Source organism: Solenopsis invicta, chromosome 7 (assembly GCF_016802725.1).
Source record: "Solenopsis invicta isolate M01_SB chromosome 7, UNIL_Sinv_3.0, whole genome shotgun sequence".
Taxonomy (NCBI): Eukaryota; Metazoa; Arthropoda; class Insecta; order Hymenoptera; family Formicidae; genus Solenopsis; species Solenopsis invicta.
Genome location: NC_052670.1, coordinates 14,670,869 through 14,692,620, shown reverse-complemented (window position 1 = coordinate 14,692,620; position 21,752 = coordinate 14,670,869). Strand labels below are relative to the sequence as shown.

The 21,752-nt window shown below is 33.5% G+C and overlaps 1 protein-coding gene across 9 annotated transcripts; it reads right to left on the bottom strand.

Moving 5' to 3' along the window:
• Positions 1–2,156: 2,156 nt before the first annotated feature.
• Positions 2,157–20,364, bottom strand: LOC105199785 (ras-like GTP-binding protein Rho1). Of its 9 annotated transcripts, XM_039451443.1 has the most exons (6): positions 19,695–20,205; positions 12,990–13,199; positions 9,172–9,254; positions 7,471–7,631; positions 5,577–5,960; positions 2,157–4,968 (listed from the first exon to the last, which is right to left on the bottom strand). In XM_039451443.1, exons 3-6 carry the CDS (start codon positions 9,227–9,229, stop codon positions 4,930–4,932), a joined length of 642 nt encoding a protein of 213 aa, XP_039307377.1. In that variant the 5' UTR covers positions 9,230–9,254; positions 12,990–13,199; positions 19,695–20,205; the 3' UTR covers positions 2,157–4,929. The 9 variants fall into 9 exon arrangements, with proteins under 9 accessions (XP_039307377.1, XP_011165332.1, XP_011165331.1 ...); XM_011167030.3 differs by lacking the exons at positions 9,172–9,254; positions 19,695–20,205 and adding an exon at positions 20,220–20,339 and having other exon boundaries at positions 12,990–13,194; XM_011167029.3 differs by lacking the exons at positions 9,172–9,254; positions 19,695–20,205 and adding an exon at positions 20,220–20,337.
• Positions 20,365–21,752: the final 1,388 nt, after the last annotated feature.

The window sequence follows — 21,752 nt, the reverse complement described above, 5'->3', positions numbered from 1 at the left end:
GAAGTTAAAAAATTATTGTAATAACATTTGTAAATATTTTATAATAATAAGTCACATAATCATCTATTAATTTCATTAAATTCATAATCGAATAGAAGGCTATCTTATCATAAATAATAAATTTTTTTCTTGTAAACGATTTTTTTAAATTAAAAAATATACAAATAATAAAATTAATGTAAAAATAATAAAAGTTAATAAGTTAAAAATTAAAGTTGTCTGTGCACGTATGTACATTTTTGTTACGTTTTGTATTTCATTGGATTAATTCAACTCAAAACAAAATTTACACAACGACGCATTTTTTCATGGAGTGAACCTATTGAGCAGACTGAGCTGCTCTTGGAAACATCACTCAAGTGCCTCTGTGTAACATATCTTATCCTTGTTTAACATTCGGTAAACAATAAGAATAAAATGATATATGTGAGCTATTTTCATCAGGTGATGTTTTCGAACACAAATATTGTGGTTTTATTCTAATCGTCTTTGAAGCAATGTTAAAAGATGAATGGTGTAAGAAGAAAAAGTTCATTTTACCGAGGGCTTCTTTTTTACAGGAAAAATATACTCTAATGCATATATCGCATTTCTTACCGAATACAAAACGTACAGAGAAAGTGAAAACACTCTAAAGAGATTATAAAAATTTATTTAATTATATTATATATACAGTGCTACATTTATTTAATATTGATTTTGATCCATCTTTAAAATAATTTCACGTGCATTGTGTATAAAGTAATCGACAATTTTACACAATATGGTATTATACAAAATCGTAGAGACATGATTTACTGGAACCTCGGGCTGCAGTAGTAATGGAGGAAATAGTAAACGGAGGATTATTTTAAACAAAATCAAAATTTCTTCTCCAGAAGCAGCTCAAGTATTTAGAATCTCTAAATCTACACATTCTATGAAACTACATCCCTACAAAATATCAATCCATCACTTAACAAAACAAGTTATGGAGCAACATATAGAATTCTGCAAAATGATGACTTATAGTTGTTTGAAACCGAGGAAATTAATGAAAATTAAATTATTTTTTCCGATGAAACACATTTTTGGTTAAATAAATACATTAACAAGCGAAATTGTCATTTTTAAGGGAAGAAAAACATCTCACAAATTTTGTTGATGTAAATCTTTACACTCACAAAAAGTAACAGTAGGAGTTACGCTTACAGTGAAAGAAATTGACTTGCATTTTTTTTTTAATTGCCTGTCACTGGAAAGTTACAAAAAAAATGGTGCAGCAACCCTTAGGTTTCTTCCTTTATTTACAAAACAAAGGATTCGATAAAGAAATGTTATTTTGTGCAAGACGGGTGACGCCTCACTGTGCGGAGTTTCGAAGCAATTTATCAAGTGTACAGAGACTGTAATTGGCTGGGATACCTCAAATTCAGTCATGTGGAAAAACGGAATACCTCCCTCCCCCCAAATCTATACCCATGCGATTTTTTTTTATGAGGATACATTAGAGATAATTATTATTCCGAAAAATTAGAAACCGCAGTTCATTGGAGCCATTAAAAAGTTAATAATATAACAAATAATTTAGAGAAAATTTTGCAGTTTTCGTAAAAAGATTTTGATTTTTGTTTAAATTCCTATGTAATACGTACTTCGAAAATACATATTATTAAAATATTTGCTTTTTGCTATTTTTTATAGTTTAATAAAATTTAGTAAAAATTCTCTATGTAATAGTACAGAATATTAAAACTGTCAAACGCTTTCTATCAAACGCATTTTATTTTTTTCCAATACCCGTATTACATTAAGAAATAAAAGCTAATTGATTTTAGCAACTTCACGGGTCTATATAAAATCTTGTATATAAGAAAATTTCTGTTATTTCATTAATATGTATATAAACTTAATTTAAAAATAAAATATTAAATTTATTTGTATCATTTAATTTTAAAAAGTTATGACTGATATATACGTTTCATTAAATTTTTAATTTAATATGAATTAATCTTAACGTAACTTTTAATTGTTTTTTGTTGATGTAACTTTTAACCAAATGAATTTTAAGAGTTATTAATTTTAATTTAGTTTAAAAAAATATTAACTCACCCACTCTAAGTGAACAATATATTAAGTTTTCGGAAATCGATTAATGAAAATGTCAGACACAAGAGACTAATTATAACAATCATTTATGACATACGAATAATTGAGTATCATGTTAAATAAAAGAAAATATTCCAACGCAAGTATAATTCTCTCGCAACAGGTGCCGCATCCATGAGTACGACCGAATATATCGTCATAAGAAATGTTTATTGTTAGTTACAATTTGTTATCATAGCGTTCATAGGTTAATCATACAGTCTTACATACAAAAGCTAATTAGTAGTTTTGCAGAAAAGGGTTTTGTGTGAGCCCGGTAGAAAGATTTCGGATGTCAAGATCGACGATCCCTTAATGTTTTTCCTGATCGTAAAAATCGGATTTATTCACACACACACATCGGAAAAAACTGCCGATACTTCTATTTTTCTTAATTTTCTTTTTGTTCTTCGCGTACAAACCAGTTAAACACGAGTCTCAAAATATCTCGTCTACTTGTGAAAAAGATAAATTAGCTTACGGCGATTATATAAGATCGCGTTTGTCGATAAAACTCGAGGTTTACGGAGCCTTTTAGGAAAAAGTACTTCTCATTCGTGTGCCTGTGTGTGTATGTATTTGTGCGAACATACAAGATATATGCGTTTTCTCTTTATTCGGCATCAGCTCGTCGAAAAGGACGGCTTATTCATATCGAATACACGTTGATCAATTCCATGTTAATATCAGAAGGCCCAAGTCTTTCTAGACAATCAAACCCGTTAATTTTTGCTTATTGCTCTCTATCTTTTTTCTAATCATATCATGCGACGGAAGTATTTATGTGTTGTATGTGTAAATGTGTGTTTGTGTGTGTGCTCTGGAAAACGGTACTCGAATCTCGATCGACGCGCGTACGTTTATCGTAATACGCGAGAATGATAAAGTTTATATCATGTATGTATATACAATATCTCGGGTGCGTAATTGATACAATATTATATAATTATGTATATCTATATATATCTATATATTTATATATATATAACGGTATATATCCACGAAACTCATTATAAAAAGAACACTTTCGAGCTTCGCAGCGGCGCGCGACCTGCACAAAGGAGCGGAGCGTGTATTCGACACGTGTTTCCCAAAGCACTCATTAACTCAGGCACACTTAATTGCTTAATATACATCTCCCTTTCTATCGCTATCTCTTTTACTCTCTTTCCCTCCCTCCCTTTCTCTCCCTCAGTCTTTCTTTTTTCTTTACTTTCTTCGAATCCGTCGTGCGCGCGTTCGCTCATGGCAGAAGTATCTTAAGTTGTGTCGCTAAGCTTCCTTTTCCTTCAGGCGGCTTTGAGAAGTCCCGTAAAAGCGTACTGCGTGTAATAACAAGATCTACTACTCGCTAAATAGTTTCGAGAAACGAAGAGAGAACTTAGTGAACACAATTCCGCAGTCGAGCCCCGTTGAATTAACGGCCGTGGGAGGCGCACCGCGTTACGCGACCGTTAATTCAACACCTTTGGTGAAGACACAATTTCATTACAAAAGTTCTTACAGATTAGACGGATCTACAAAAGAAGACGAGTTAGCATCATCCTTTCTCTTTTTCATCTTGGCGTAGTAAGAATAGCACAAGCGAAACAGGAAGAACTTATGGCGGAAACAAATAGGTCAAATATTGGTGTAAATTTTGCGAAGCAGCTCGGCTCTACAATTGTGGCACACACGGTAAAATCAAAGCGAAGACGTACGCGTGTCGCTGTGCGCGAGATACAGGCGACGACGATAATCTCCGAGTTTAGTACATCATACGCTAAAGATATCGATGGCGTATGTGTGCGTATAAAAAAGCGCAAACCGCAAGTCTAGTGGCGGCTTGGTCGGACACAAAGAACGCGTTACCCGAAATACATAAATATAAATGTAGCCGCTGTTATAATCTCCATTATGTTAGTATCATCATAATACAATAATTATAAGATAATATAATAATAATAAAATATAATAATACACACATTTAATCTAATTGGTATCTTAAAGATCCAAATGATTTGCTGGTCTACCTACGCGCGTTTAGAATGCAATAAATGTCCATTAATTTTTTTTTTCGTTTAAAAGTCGCAAAATTGTAGCGACAATTTTTAATAAAAAAGGCGAGATGCAAGAAGTTCAAAGTTCTTTTGAACTGTTTCGCTGAGTTCTTATATTACTCTTTGACTGCATTTCGCAATTGTTACGCTTGTTTCACATGTTTCTTATTGATATTCTCTCCCAACTCGCTCAAAATTTTTCTTTTATTTTGTTTATTACCAAAATAAAGACACTACGATAAAAAAACAAAGATGTAGAATGCATATAATAATTATAATATTAATAATGAGAAATAGCAATAATAGTAATAATAATAATTACTACAATGATAAGGATAATCGTGTTCCATAAGATAGTTGGTATGACAATCAATTCTTTTGTTTTAAACTCGAAGCACAATTCATTACTGTTAAAAAATACACAATCAAAATAGTCATTATAATATATATGTATAATAATATTCCGTACAATTATAAGTATACTTGTATCGAATTTGCTTAGTATTCAAGTCCTTCTGATTTCGATTGATGATGGTATACAACATTATTAGATATATATGTATCTGCGACGCTTTCCCTTTTTTTACTAATTTTTTGCTGCTGTAGACTCGTTTTAGTAAAATAATTAAAGACAAAGTAAAGATTCTAATAAAGCGGCAAATACGAGTCAGGCGCGGTAATTGGTGCGCAGGAATGAAAAATTCCGGATGTCTTGCTGTTAAAACAGTATATTTTTGTAGATAAGACATTATATCGTAACACTTTAAAGAAGCCTACATCTTCCTCTCTTCTTCTTCTTTACCTGAAAAATTTCAGAATATTTACGTTAATGCATGCATTAACTATAACGTAAGTATCCATTTCCATTTAGTAAATTAATTTTGATTTTAAGATTACTTTTTGCCTTTTTTCTAATTTTTAAAACTAAAGAAAAATAAAAAAATAAATTAAACCAAGATTAAAATTAATCTACATTAGTGGAAATAGACATAGGTTTATAACTCTCAACTGATGTCTCGGAGTTACTAGATTGATATTAGCTTATATAATTTTGCTTTTTCTCAAAGATTGATATTACTTTGATTTTTCAACTGTTAGATTTTTATTTTCTTAAACAAAATATTATTTTAACTTTTTTAGTTACTTGAATACAATAAAATTAAATTTATTTGTATTTATTTCAATTTAAAATATAATTAGAACCACTTATAGCCCCACGATATCTTATATATAATAAAGACCACATTAAAGTTAAAAGTTAAGCAATATTGCATTATTAAAAAATTATATTAAAAAATTAAAAATTTCTTGAAAATTAAATGCTTTTGTCATATTAATCTGTAACTTTTTTTTAATAAACTTTTTCATAATTTCTTAGATAATTACTATTAGAAATTAACTGAGACATACTTGTAATGCAGCTCGGGTCGCCGTTTCGAAAACTTCCCTTACACCTTCCTTGCTCTTGGCGGAACACTCAAGATAGGCGAAAGCGTTGATTTTCTCAGCCATAGCCCTACCTTCCTCGGGCTTAACTGGCTCTTGTTTCATCTTGCTTAGCTCCTTGATGGTGTTAGGATCATTGCGCAAGTCTTTTTTGTTTCCCACAAGGATAATGGGCACGTTCGGGCAGAAGTGCTTCACCTCCGGTGTCCACTTCTCGGGAATGTTCTCCAAGGAATCGGGACTGTCGATGGAGAAGCACATTAGAATAACATCCGTGTCTGGATATGACAACGGACGCAACCTGTCGTAGTCTTCTTGTCCAGCTGTGTCCCAAAGAGCCAGCTCCACCTGTTCAAAGAAGCAAAAAGAATTTGGAAAATTTTTTTAAGAAATCTCTTAACCAAAGAAAATTTTGAAAAACATATTCTACAGTGTTTAGCCTGAAAGAAAACCTACTTTTCAAATTTTTTCAGAGGAAAGTACTAAAGCAATTAAGATGCAACTTTTGTAGAAATATTTATTGATTTTTATAGATTACGCTGGTATTTTTTATTATTATACACTATCCAATAAATAATGTAAAAGTATTAAATTGGAGACTTCCCCCTCTGCAAAAAGTAATTAAGAGTCACTAATTGACCTAAAAACAAAAAAACTCTTAATTTATATGAGTTCATGGCATTGACTAAACTAGAGAATCAATATTAAAATCCAAAAATTGATAAAACAATACTTTTTCAAAGATTAAAATAACATTCAAATGTTTTAAGACAGCCACTTCGTCAATTTTCAGATTTTAATATTGATTCCAATTTAATCGATACACACAAACTCACATAAATTAATAAAACTTTGGTTTTATGTTTCAGGTCAATCAGTGTCTGTCAATCACTTTCGCAAAGAAAACCTACAATCCTCAATTTAATATCATCTACGTGATCTATTAAAAAACAGAATTTTTTTTGTAAAATAATCAATGCTCTTATTTGATAGTAATGCATCGTTTAATGCATTCGTAGTTTTTTGTAACTAACTTTTGATGAAATATGGAACAACCGCATTTCCTACCTTCCTTTTTCTCAATTTAAACTTTTTTTTAATTCATACACTTAAATCAAGAAATAGCCTATATTGATCAAAGCAAATCTTGGACTGCATTTCGAAATTCGCTGCAAGTACTGAAAATCTATAGTTTATGTTACATATACGTTATATATAGATTTTCAGTACTCTCAGTGAATAATGAAATGCACCTTTAGTTAAAAGTGAATCTTGGTTCAAATAATAATTTCCTAAGTAAACTTATATACATTTACTAGTTCCCCCAAATTATATGTCGCATGTTTGTCGATCTTAAAAAAAAACGTACTGTAGAACCAGAAAAGTAATACACAATATTAAATTGCTAATCAATTTAATAATTTTGATGCCAACAAGTATGTATGATACACGGAATCTCTGCTATCCCGAAAACTGTAAAGAATTTGTCGCGAAAAAAATCTTTTCGACAAAATCGTCACGAATACCAAATGTAATTTCATTTAAACAGCTGTAGAGTATAAATTAATATAGATTGATGTTCCAAGTGACATATTAATGCTAAGGAGTCCTGTTAAGCAATGCCACTAGCGAAATAGCATAGGTCATGTTGATGCATTATTTCGAAAGTTCCTTTAGTTTTTGAATAGTCTATGTATACATCATCCACTGGATAGTCTGAGGTAATAAAACATACCATCACAATCTACAAGAATCAATAAATATTTTTACAAAAGTTGCATCTTAATAACTTCAATACTTTCCTTTTGAAAACACCTTTACCGAACTCAACAAAATCGACTACTTAAACGAAACGCACCTGTTTGCCGTCCACCTCGATATCGGCGACATAGTTCTCGAATACTGTGGGCACGTACACCTCAGGAAACTGGTCTTTGCTGAACACTATGAGTAGACATGTTTTACCACAAGCACCGTCACCCACAATAACTAACTTCTTCCTAATGGCTGCCATGAATCCTAAAATACAAAAGACATACATGATATATATAATGATAATTAAATTGGACGAATCAGCGATACAGTTTGACACTGTTTGCTCATTGAGAACATATATTGCTTTAAAAATGTAAATGAATACTTAAGTATGATTAATTAATACGAAAAGCGGAATGTGTGGTACATTTGTTACAAGTTAGTGATAAATTTCGCAATTGCAATCAAATTGACAACGAAATCATAATGTGCTAATTATCAAATTCTTTTTCTATCGCATATATGGAATGTACACATTTAAATCTTGAAAAAATAGACAAAATATACAGATTTACTTTATCTCGAACAATTGATTCGCGTCATTGGTTTATCGATGTGATTTTATCTGCATAAAGGGGAGATAATACTGCCTCAAGGTGAGATCTCGGGCGGCACTTTGTGTTTTCATAATTGCAAAAAAGTGGGCGGTCCTTCACCAAGAATAACTTACCTACTTTACAGATAGAATTTTTTTACAATAAATTCGCAATGGTACAATCGTAGTGTAGCATTAAATGTGATAACGTCCGCTAGCTATGCTTTTATCGCGTTTCTCACTAATCGTGACTCATATGCACAAAGTACACATACTATATAATGGATTTTCGCACTGTTGCTATCCCACGTATGAAGTAATCGGACAAAATAGTTTCTCTTACTAACATTATCTGTACAGCAAGTAATCTTACACTTATAGGTGCAAAAGACGAACATTACTCTGCAAAATTCTAATCTTTCATGACATGTACTTTACGTGTCTGTATGTATACAAATTTGGAATACCTTGCAACCTAAGAGGTGACACCAAATTGATATCGATAAAGAATTTCGATCGACTAATCAGAACACTACCGGATCGTTTGAACTAAAAGCATGCGGTGTGATAGATTTGCAGCATACATGAATCACATTAGGAAAACGAAGTATGTAACGATAACGCGTGAGAGATAGCTGAAAAAAATTGGAGTTAGTTAAATCGACATCGTTACTAAACTTGCTTCTCTTGCACAGCGTCAGTTATCCATTACAAGTGACATTAGAGTGGAGCAGAGCAAATGTTTTTAATCGAAAGCGTGTGTATACAAGTACGAGAGAAGTGAAGGATGAGAGACTAAGAAGCATTCTTCAGGACAGAGTTAGGAGGAAGAAGTTAGGGGTGAACCTTCGTGAGACTGTGTAACTCGCGTTATGTACATCTCTCCTTCTCGGAGTGTAATAAAATAATGTCTCAAACCTCGTAGGCTATATTTCTGTTCTTTTGCTTTCTTTTCTTCCTCGATTTATCGCAGTCTCTCTACTTCAAGCCAATCTCGTAGAAGACATTCCCTTTTTGCGGGAACAAATTAAAATACAGTGCCTCTCGGCTACTTCGCTATTTTACATAGTTCCAATATTACTACTCGTAAAGCAAGTAGCGAGAGAGATTCGTTTTCTAAACTCTGCGATCTACTCAATCGCGCTATATGAATAGAAAAGCGGGACCTACGAGGGCTGAAAGTTTTAAAGGATATTGACTGGGTCGTACCTGATCCAGGGTACCTCGTATTGCGTGGACCGAGGCATCGGCCCACGTTGCATCCCATGTTTTTAGTCTTTCTTTCAGCGTCTCTGTTTTAAGTGGACATTTTATATGTTAGATGTAGGTAGAGGAAGCTGCGAGATGAATGCATATATACCACACAACACATATCAATAAATGTACATATATTCTTATATACAAGATGTAAATAAATAAGTGTCAAATTTTCTAAGGACATATTCCCATCGATCAAACATTAAAGAAAGGTCTATGGGTATGGGTCCAAAAACGCATAGTTTCTAAGACAGGAGGAATTTTATTGCGAAACAGTGAAATATCTTGAAAACGAAGCCATTTACTTTATATCGCAATATGTCAGAATAAAGTATAAAACACCTCGTAAACTACTGCTTCTTAATAGCTGTAGTATTTTTCTATACAAAATAACTATATTTTACATAATAAATCATATTATGTAAAAAAATCATACAATTTTATTTGTGAAAGTAGAATCTTCATATAATCTTAAAAAAATCGATTATTTTGAAAATTGATTTTATTATGATTTACTTCAAACCGTACAATTTTTGTCTAAAATATTTTTTTTATCAATCGCTTCGTTTTGAATTGTTTCCATTGTTTCACAATAAAACGCTTCTTACCTCAAAAAGTAAGCGTTTCTAGACCCATGATAAGAACTTTGTTTAATAGTTGATTGATGGAAGTATACCCCACTAGAATATTTGACACTTATTAATTTGCACCCTATATAAATAAACATATATGTATACACTGACAGAAAAGAGTATTTGATATTTGTAACTATAATTGAATGTTGAGATAATTATGATTAGAAATTCCATTTTTATAGTTATTGCTGCTATAATGTTAATAATAACATATAATGTGTTATACCAAAAAAATGGTTGCAATTATCATAATTTAAATATAGTTGGCATTAAAAATAATGACTATAATTTACAGTCATTTTTCATACTACCTATATTTAATCCTACTACTCATATTTTTCTTACACTACTCTGGGTAAAAATTCACACACAAAACTAATAACTTTTTACATTTTTTTATTTGATAAGTTGCATGAAGTTAAGGATGTTTTGATACTAGCTAAAAGTTATCAAAATTTTAAAAATACAGACTTTTTAGGTTTATCCTTTTTTCCTAATCAAGAAAAAAATTTTTCATCATGAATATTCAAATGTTGATCACAAAATTAGCTAAAAAAAAAGAAAACAAAAATTTCATTTATGCAGCAAAAATATTTTACTGCAGTTTTAGGCAAATAAGCAATTTTTGCCTAACATATAAGTAGATCCAAATAAACTTTTACACAAATATTAGTTTTATTACTATATATAAAAAACTTGATTCAATTTGTAATGTTATTTTTTCATCAAATTTGTAAATAAGTACCGCAAAATATGATTTTTACATAAAAATCCAGAGAAACAAACAATTAAATAAACTTTTAAACTAATAAGAGAATTATGATCTAATTTTACACAGATATTCAAATGAACAATAAAATAATCTGTAAAAACCCTTAAGTTTTTGGTAATATTTAGAGATACATCCTTAAAATAACTGAACTAATATTACTTTAATGTAAACAAAATTTTATTAAATGTTTTAAGCTATTAAAATTTTAATAACTCTACTAAATTTGAATTAGCATGTGAATAAAAATTTATCCACAGTAATAGCTCCAGGATCAATTTACGATAATTACAATAATTTTTTGTCAGTATAATACATTAATAACAGCAGTAATAACTGCAGAATTGAAGCTTCTAATTATTTTAACATTCACTTGTAGCCACAAATAGTTTTCTCCCAGTATATATATACGTTTTGCCTCGTTAAAAGTTGCATAAATATAATCGAGTTCTTCCTTCATACATAGGTTACATGAAACTTGCAATATATTCCGTTCCTTAACTCTTTCCCTTCTGATGTTAAAAAGAAAGATATGTATGTATACATATACATATTCTACACGGTATGTATGTATATACATATGCTACGAGGTTTTTCAGCAGGACTGTCAATGGACAAGTACAAGTATTTTTATACCATTGTACATTCGATGACTTATGTACACATTTAAATCGAGACATATGGAGCATAACATTTGTGGCTCTCTCTACACAAGGTAGGGTCTTCAATATTTTACCGTGTTCGGAGGAACGGTATGACATATGAAATGAAACATCTATATATATACTGTAAAAAAAAATTACATGTCAAATTACAAATTATAATAAAGACTATTAAAGATGTACATTTACACACGTAAAAGCAAAGTTGTAACTTACAAATAAAATTATTTTTCTTCGTAGTAATTAAACAATTTGCGAAGAAATTCGTAATTAAATTTATAGAAATCTTCACACAATAATTTGCCAGTGACTAAGGTGCAATTTTTTATGAGCTATGTATACAGATGTAAAAATACAAATATAATAAATGTAATATTTTCATTATATTATATTATATATTATAAAAATTTGTACATTTACAAAAAACTATAAAATGTACTGTTATTATTATTATAAAAATAATTAATATGACGATATATTATACAATTTAAATACTAATTTTAATAGAAACACATCATTCTATATATTTCAATTAAAAATTGTATCATTTTTACACATGTCTACACTCAGAAAAAATTCCTAAATTTTAATAAATATTTATTCAAATAGTATCAATGAAATATTTACTTACGGTACATAAACATTTACTCTATTTAAAAAATGATATATATTTAAATTAGAGATTCTTGCACTAAATGAATATATATTTGCATTTAGTAAATATTTCATTAGATCTATTTGAATATTTATTAAAGTTTAGTAATTTTTCCCTCAGTGTGCATAATTTTGTTAACTATGTAATTTTCCAAGCTTTTTTTTTACAGTGTCAATGTGCTCTGTATTAATTGCTCCACAACTCAAGTGTCACATTTATCAAATTCTCGATCAAAGACTGTACCTTATGTGCATCAGGACAAAATGATAATCCATTAAGAGACATGCAAAAAAAAAGAAAGATAAGAGATCGCAAATTACTCGTTGTTAAGCATGCAACATCAAATACTATACGTATTCAGTACAGAAGAACCATCCGACAAAGCGTAAATCAAGTCCGGTGGTGCGCTGTACAAGCGCAACGACACGCGCTGTACAGAGTCCCACGGGAATTCAAAGGCAATCTCAACATCGCTACGAACAACGCTCCAACAACGAAGTATGAAGTAAGTTGTCCACTATGGAAAAGAGCGATAAAAAAAAAAGCGACTGATTCGAGAAGAAATTTATTAAATGACAGCAACAAAGGGGAGAAAAAAAAAGCCTCATGTAAAAGATGCCCCCCCTCCCAAGCCCCATTTAATGCCAAGAGTAACGCGCCTCTTATCTCATCGCAACAGACTGCAATGACACTCAGCCAGGTCACACAGAAGCGGAAGCACATGGAATATTGCCTACGGGGGTGCGAGAGAGAGTCGCCACAGAATTCTTTCCTGCTGACAAAATAGTATCATGTATCGTCCCCCTTTCAGTCCCGAAACGGAGCCGGCCGAGCGTGTTCGCGTTGCCCACGTCGATATCACGAATACCCTCGACACGCAGGAACGGGTCCTTTGTCTCGCAACTTACACACGTTCGCAACTTATCGGAGGGAGAGAGAAAGAGAGAGAGAGAGAGAGAGAGAGAGAGAGAGAAAGAATGAGAAAAAAATACATGCCGCTGACACGAAACGAGTGTCGAAAGAATATTGTACGTCAAGCTGGGACCAACCCTTTCGTGTATTTCTCCGAAACATAGAGATCCACGAGGACGAGCACGCGGATCGGCGCCAGAAGACATGCAGCAGTCACCTCTGATGACCCCTAAATCCAGTTGCCGAGCGCCTCTCCTACGAGGACGAGAACATTGCTACCTCGGAGGAGGAGGGGGGTGGGTGTGTGATCCTTTCAATCGCGCTTGTCACTCATTACACCCTCTGTGCTTGAAACAAAAGGAAGACGTACTCGCGGTTTTGTAAAGATAAAGAGACAGGAGAGAGAAAGAGAGAGAGAGAGTGGAGTAGTTAAAAGGGACAAATCTGAGTTTCAATCACGTTCTTCTCACACTTTTTGCATTTAAATCGTTACGAAAGGAGCGAGAGGAAAAAGAGAGATATATATTATATATATACAGAACTTAGAAAGTGCGTCTAAAGCGAACGAGACCTGACGTATGTCTTTCGGATAAACTAACCTATACTTTCCACCGCGACGAGGACGGGCAGCGCGCAATGGCCAAGGTCGGAAAGTGCGAGCGAGAAACGCGGGGCGAGCACTCTGCACACACGCACGCGCGCGCGCAAAAGAGAGAGAGAGAGAGAGAGAGAGAAAGAGAGAGAGAGAGAGAGAGATTTCGTAGCGGACACTCAGGACGCTATCGATGACGCGAGTGTTCAGGAAATGCTAACGATGACGCGGATTCTCGGGAGACGCCACCGACGAACGTCGCGGACGGTGGTTCGGAGGTCCGCCGCTCGCTCGTTCGCTCGCTCTATCTGCACTCGCCTGCACTTTCTCTCACGCACGAGGCGTCCGTAAAGCCCGTATCAAACCAGAGTTCTTATTTCCTATAATAAGAGTTACAACGAACCTGCTGCACACTGTTAATCGGTAGAACTTAATGTAATGTAACGGAAGCAAATTTCAAGCAGGTACATTCAAAAACATTTAATGTACGTTTAATATACATTTAATGTAAATTTAATGTTATCAAAAGTTCACTAATTTCATGCACATGATTTTCAGTTAGCGATACATTAAATTTAATTGTGTAAAACATGCCGCAAACGATGCGTTCTTCCTTACTAGAGTGCTCCTATGCTGGCAGGCTTGCTGGATTTTCGTAATAGATCAGGTACTATTTTTTTTTTGTGTGATTTTGTATTGTTTATTGTGAGAGCCAATCAGGACGCAGTCTGTATATGTATAGGTTATATTGGGTTACACCAGGGTGCTATTCTGTACACGCTTTTTTTTTATTCAGGACGCATGACTTTAAAAACCCCCCGCTTTTCGTTCTTAACGATAGTAGTCGGTGTCGTTGCGCAGATATTTTAAATTTAAAAAAAGCTGCGCAACGACACCGACAATTATCGTTAAGAAAACAAAAGCGTGTACAGAATAGCATCCCAGGTTATACGGTCGTCTTTGCATCAAAGTTCAAAAGCGGATTCACTTCGCAATTTTTCAATAATTAAAAACAATGCAATAGCAATTTTACGACGATATAGCACTGTTGCAATAATCTCATTTATCTCTGCCAACTCATCCATATTTATTCTATCAAACAAATTCCAGTTGTTCAGCCTACACGAAAACTCGCACCTCATGAAGCCAGCAGTACTGCTGCCGATACGGTAGCAAGCTAGAAATCCAGCAAGGAAAAACGCATCGTCTGCGACAGGCTTAACTTAAAAGTACATTAAATTTTATGATATTTTTAACAGTGTATACAGTCAGATTAATGTTCAAATTGATTTAATAACAACGTTTTTATCATATTTAGGTACTGCTGTAAACAATGTAGAAAATAGAATTGTATAACATTTAATATAATTAACATACTGGTATTAATTTCAATATACAATGCCAACCATTATACAAAATATAAGACTAAATAATATTTAGGTTGTACACTGTTGTACTAACTATGGTTTTGTTTGTTAAATTTTATATTTAAAATTCGCGGTAACTCGACTGTTATACAGCAAATATAGTCAAAGATAACCAATCAAAAATTGTTATCGCATTGACTTAACTTTCATTATAGAAATTCTAGTCTACGAAGCCTGTAAAAAGTTTTTATAATAAGAGTTAAAACAAACTGCCGTCATATATAGTCAAATCAACTTTAAAATTACATTAATTTTATCATGTTTAGCTTGGTACCACTGTAACCGAAGTAAAAAAATAAAAATGTATATCAATATCAATTAACAAATAATATACGGGCATTAATTTAAATATGCATATACAATTGTTTTGACAAAAGTTTATAATTCTTATAATTGAAATCTGTATCTGTATAATTAGCACTATAATCGTATTTTGATGATCTTTAATGTAGTTATTTCAGTCTCATTGAACCTAAAATATTCTCTGTATATAATTTTAAGTCAAACCGATCTCGATTCTCGATCTTCTCTTTGTCTCCTTTTTTATAGACTTCGCTTTTGTTTACGACTCATAAATCTTAACATGTATCCACATATTCAAAAACTTCAACATTGTGCCCTCTCTGTACCAAGTCTTAAATCGTTCATTGCTGCCTGTAAAAACGGCAGTCGTCTTTAACTCGTTGAAATAAATAAATTGAGATTCACGACACAAGTCTTATCTTCCATCACTTTTCCCAAGTTTTGAGTTATTTCGACGTCGCCAGCGAATCTCTCGCGCCGCGTTTGCCAGTCCATCATTAAAACAACAATGTTGTCAATGATATGCAAAATATAATGCTAAATAATATTTAGACTGTACAACACTGTTGTACTATTCTTTTGTTAAATTTTATATTTAAAATTCGCAATTGCTTGACTGTTATTTACATATAACGGATATAGCCAATCAATCAAAAATTATTATCGCATTGACTTAACTCTTATTATAGAAATTCTAGTCTGTAAAGCCTGTATCAAAGTTCTTATAATAGGAGTTAAAACAAATTTCCGCCATATATGTATATAGTCAAATTAATATTAAAATTAATGATAGTAACACTGATTTTATATTTCGGTTAATAATACTGCAGACGATGTAAAAAATAGAAATATATAGAAAAAAGTCATCAAAAATGTACCCTTCCATTTTGTTTTTAATATTTTTTAAACAAAAGCTAAAAATAAAACTTTAAAAACATAAATACAAACTACAAAATGTTTTCTATCGGATGCTATAGCAGTTTTTATAATACTGTTTCGTATTTTGTAATAATTAATAATTAAAATACTAGCTTTAATTTATATGTGTGTGTGTGTGTGTGTGTGTGTGTGTGTGTGTGTGTGTGTGTGTGTCAACGATATGTAAAATATAAGGCTAAATAGCATTTAGGCTGTACAGCATTATTGCATTAATCATTGTTTCTTTTGTTAAATATGATCTTTAAAATTAGAGAGAGTCGTTGATTGTTATATATGACAAATTTAGACAATATATTAAAGATCATTATCGCATTGACCTAATTCTTATTATAGGAACTCTAGTCCGTCAAGTCTATATCAGAATTCCTAATAAGAGTTAAAACAAACAGTCGCCATATACAGTCGAATTAACGTTAAAATTAGTAACATTGATTTTATCACATTTAAGTTGATATTGCTGTAGACGATGTAGAAAGGCTGCGTTCCAAAATTCACTGCCAGTACTGAAAATCTATAGTATACTGTAAACTATAAATCTGTAATATTTGTAATGTAAAGTAAACTAGGGAGTTTCAGTATTGGCAGTATATATTAGAGCGCAGCCAAAATAGAAATGTATATCAATATCAATTAATAATTAAATAATATACTGACATTAATGTGAACATACATGCACAATGTTGGCAATGATATGCAAAATATAAGGCTAAATAATGTTTAGGCTGTATAGCACTATTGTATTAACCATTTGTTTTTGTTAAATATATTTAATGCTGTATTTAAAAGTCGCGGGTTCTTGACTGTTACTTACATAGGGCAGATTTAGGCAACCAATCAAAGATTATTATCATATTGAGTTAACTCTTATTATAGAACTCTAGTCCGCAAAGCCTATATTGGAATTCCTACAATAAATGTTAGGACAAACCGCTGCTATATACAGTCAAATTAACTTAGTTAAAATTAGTAGCACCGATGTAAAAAAATAAAAATATATATCAATTAATAATTAAATAATATACCGACATTAATTTACATATAACATATGTAATGTTATTAACGATATGCAAAATGTAAAGCTAAATAACATTTAAGCTGTATAGCACTGTTGTCTATTAACCATTGCTTCTTTTATTACGTATTAAATTTAACTGTTATATTTAAAATTCGCTTAGCTGTTACATATGATGAATTTATGTTCCTTTGCACTAATACAAATTAATTAGATTTGATCTCGGTTCACCTCTTTATTCTTTTCTAGTTTTAAGAAATAAAAAACAATAAAAAATCGAAAAATTTAACTGAGATCAAAGTTAATCTACATTGGTGGAAATAGCCATCAAGTCTTGTTGGTTTAACTCTTATTATAAGAACTTCATATCAAAGACTACATATTGCAAATTCAAGATTAGAATTCGTTTAACCTGATAATTTTAATTTCAATCCGTTTTGTTCTAATTAAACGGATTCTAATCTCCACTTTGCAATTATCAATCTTCAATACATCTGGCCACCAGCTTAAGCAACGGGAGAGAGGTGGCAGAAGGTGCAGAAGTGCTGATCGAGAATAAATTCTGTATGAGACTGTACGTGTTAGATTGAGAATCAGTGTCCATAGGTTATAAATATTTGTAACAAATATAATGAGAAATTATCGTACCAAAAGCAGAGGAGAAGAGGGTGTTATGGCTTGACAATATGGCTACCCCTATTATTTCCGTTATTAGGTGACGTATTCTAATAATTGCTTATGGAGTTATTCGTTTAGTAGCCCGACGTTTTTTAACGATGCTAATATACCAATATATAATGACTGACAATTGTTATAAGGCATTTTTACTTTTGAGCACTTCTAAACTTTTTCAATGTACACTTTTAATCTTTAATTACGTACACTTCCTCATTATTCTTAAACTTGAGTGTATTATCACACGAAGGCACATGCACTCGAGTGTTTTTGTTATTTAACTTTTTATTCGGCCGTATATATTTCGAGTTATACAAAGTTAAAACAATAACATGGAATTTTGTTAATATGGTTTTTTGAGCGAAATTTTTATATCGAAATATTTCTTCGATAAATCGATTGTCATTCTAAAGAGCGGTGTTTAGAAACATTAGACATCATTTTATGCTTGTTATTTAATGTTAAACAGGGATAAAATAATATTTTTAATGAAATTTCTAATGGTATTTCTAAAGCAGGAAAATTCTAAATCGGGAAAATTCTAAACAATAGAAAATTAAAAATATATAATTTTGTAACAAAATACTGTGTTTCTTTTAAACTAATTTTTTAAAATTATTTTTATAGATAGCCATATTACAACCACTTTTTTTCTTCCATCGATTATGCAGTGCACTCAATTTTTATAAATCACGTCCTAAATAATAAATATTTCATTACTTTGAGTCTAGAATCTGTCAAACAACACTCTAACGAATGTAATCGTGCAAGTTTCAATAGGAAATTTTAATTATAAACAAAGTTATTCAATAAAATGAAAATAGGTGCCATATTACCCTCTTCTCTTCTAATTTAAAAAATTACTATAAATTTTTACATTTTCTTCCCCAGAGATTGCAAAACTTTATAACCTCTCAAAAAGCCCTGCATAATGACAAATTCAGGAGGAAATTCCTCTCAATCTGACAACTCGGGAGATTGAAGACTGCAAATTGGAGTTAAAAGTCAACCAATCGGAACGAAACGGATTAAAGTTGCATTTATCCAATTGGTCGAGTCGTAACCCTCGAAAATTCTCAAATCTTCAATCTCCAGCGCATACAATACAGGCATGAGACAGACCTGCGGAATTCAGAAGCGCGTTCCTTTCAGCCGCACACACGCGGATCCTTCTCTCCTCCTTCCTCCCTCTCGCCTGCCCCTCAACGTCGCGGTCGTGAATCCGCGATGCGAATCAATCTCACGGCGTTCGCCGATACGCGAAAAAAATATCTTTCCCGGGGATCTTGACGCGCGTGCGGGCGGGGAAAGTGGAGCGGGAAACGTCCGAGAGGAACGTGCCTGTCTCCGAGGAAGGCGGCGGCGGCGGCGGCGGCGGTGGCGACGACGACGACGCCGGGCACGTTTGCGCGATCGCGTCACGTCAAAAACGCGCACCGAATTTGTTTACGCGGAGCGGGGAGGTGGGGAGGTAGGAAGAGGAACGTCGTCGTCGGGCGACATCCGGCTACGATTGAGCGTTGTCACGGAGGCGAGCGAGGGACGGATCACCGATCAGCGTATGACACCATGATTTCGTGGATTGCGGTTTCGTGGATTGCGGAGAAAGGTGGGCGGGGCGAGGAGAGGAGCACGAGGTGCCTATGTATCTCCTTTCGACCGCGCTCACACGATTTTCCATCTTTCTTCTTCTTCTTCTGTCCTGCGACCTCGGAGGAAGTCGCGCGCACACCCGGAGAACTCGGGAAGGAAGACGGGGGCTGCGGAGCAACGGTACGGGAGTGCATGGTGTGGCGTAACAGGGGGATACGCGGAACAATCGTTGCTCGTCGCGATGGAAATGGAAAGAGAGGAAGATAGAGAGAAAAAGAGAGCGAGAGAGACGATTACTTACTGGACTAATCGGCCACGTAGTGTCAGGTAGAGCCCGAGAGCATTCCAAGAGATCCGTCGCACGGATCGCGCCGCTCGGCTCCGCGGCAGCGGTGGCGACGAAGATAACGATGACGACGTGGACGTAGACTGAGCGCGAGTCGCGCACGAACGACGCGAGTACGTACGACGGGAGTGTAGAGCCGAGCCGTGTTCAGAGCGGACAAGATTCGCGACGCATGGCACTCCCTCGTCGAAGCCTCCTCGCGCGACCCGTTCTCTCTCTTTCTCTCTCTCTCTCTCTCTCTTTCTGTTTCTACTTATCTTCTGTCTCGCTCTCTCGCTCTCTCTCTCTCTCGCCCTCACTCGGCTCACGGAGGAGGAGGCTCCTTTTTTTCCCTCTTTTAGCACCGTACCCGGTCCGACGTCCCGGCGGGATCTCTCCGACGCGTCCGGACACGCTCGCGACACCCGCACGCACGACGCACCACGCACCCTCGCACCACTCCGGTCGCGCGTTTAATTTAAGATATATTTGCGTATTTACCTGAAATCTTAAGCGTCAAGAAAATGGCTGCCCTCGATGGCCACACCTCGATCTGTCGAGTGTGCGGCGAATGACCGCGGTGGTGGGGGGACCAGCAGCGGCGGCGACGACGGCGCGACTTCGGCTCGTCTCAGGGGCGTATCAAGTGCGTACGGGCACGAGTCTCGCCGAGCCGAGCTGTCATCTGACATTCGTAAATTTTTTAGACTGACACGTCAACATCTCGTGATACAACCGGGGTTGAGTAGTACAGTTGAAAAATTAAAAGTTGATTAATAAAATTAAAAAATTAATAACTTAACTTTATTAATTTTAAATGATTTAATTGTTAACTAGTTATTTTTAAAACACACGAACTTTTATTTATTAAAGATTGAGATTGATTGAGATGCCTATTGTCGGTAATATTAAATTTATTTTTAATTTAATTTCGTGCTATTACAGTTCTAATTCAATTTAAAAGCTGTTAATGACCGTCTATGATTGTTAAAAGGCTTGTCAATTATTTGTGTTTAATTTATTAACTTTTTTATTAAATTAAAAATTTCCGTAAAACAAAAATTATGAAAGAAAAAATATATTCCCACATAACGACACAATTTTTTTGTTATTTTATATAAACTTAATTTACAAATAAAATGTTAAATTCGTTAACTTCTAACTAGTTAGTTTTTTGTAGAATTAAACGAACCATTATTGAATTTTAATTTTTTATATTTAGCTTGTTAACTCAAAAAAATTACGGTTTTATCTATTGCTTTGAAAATACAAGCAGTTTTATTATTGTTAGTTTTTTCCCAAGTGCATCAGACTCAAGCGGCTTTGTTATTTTTAATTAGTTTTTTATTCATGTAACTTTTAATGTAACTAAATTAATTTTATACGCCTTTAACTTTAAATTAATTTACTTAAAAAAATATCTTAAATTTACCCAATTCTGTATACAATGTTATTGTTAATCCTACGTGGAATGTCCAGGAAATCTCAGTCCTATACATTTACCGACTAAAACTGTTTTATTTTTATATTTAGCGCAAATTATTTTAGAATTTAAAAAAAGTTCTTGCATTTATGTTCTTGGTCTAAAAAATGTTTAAAATGTAAAATCCTACAAAGAAATGATTATTATAAACACATTTAATGAAAATTAATTATATTGGCGTAAATAGATATTTAAAAAATTAGTTTATCTCAACTATACTACATCCATTCATTTCCACTTGCGTTGCACCTTCTGCACTCAAAATTGAAGAAGATGAATCAGATATTGAAAAAGAACGAGAGAAAGAGAAGAGTAAGAAAAGATCTGAAGGATGCACAAGGTGCATTTGACAAAAGTATGCGTATTTCCACTGACCATTCGTTGTCGAGGACATAAATTGTCTCATGAGAGTCCCAGACATCGATCGTAAAGGGCGCGGCGAGTCATAAAATGGTTTAACGAGATGATCGATTTAGAAATTCGCCTGTGTTGTCGGGGCCGTGTGGCACCCGTGCCCATCGCGTCTCATCCCGGCCCTGCTTCTGAAACCG

Excerpts from the sequence above, each read along its gene's own strand:
- LOC105199785 (XM_026137865.2), bottom strand. The coding sequence starts at position 9,229 with ATGGGATGCAACGTGGGCCGATGCCTCGGTCCACGCAATACGAGGTAC. Across the intron at positions 7,632-9,171 it reads TACGAGGTACCCTGGATCAG|GATTCATGGCAGCCATTAGG; the intron begins GTACGACCCAGT and ends TTTGTATTTTAG. Across the intron at positions 5,961-7,470 it reads TCGAGGTGGACGGCAAACAG|GTGGAGCTGGCTCTTTGGGA; the intron begins GTGCGTTTCGTT and ends TTCTTTGAACAG.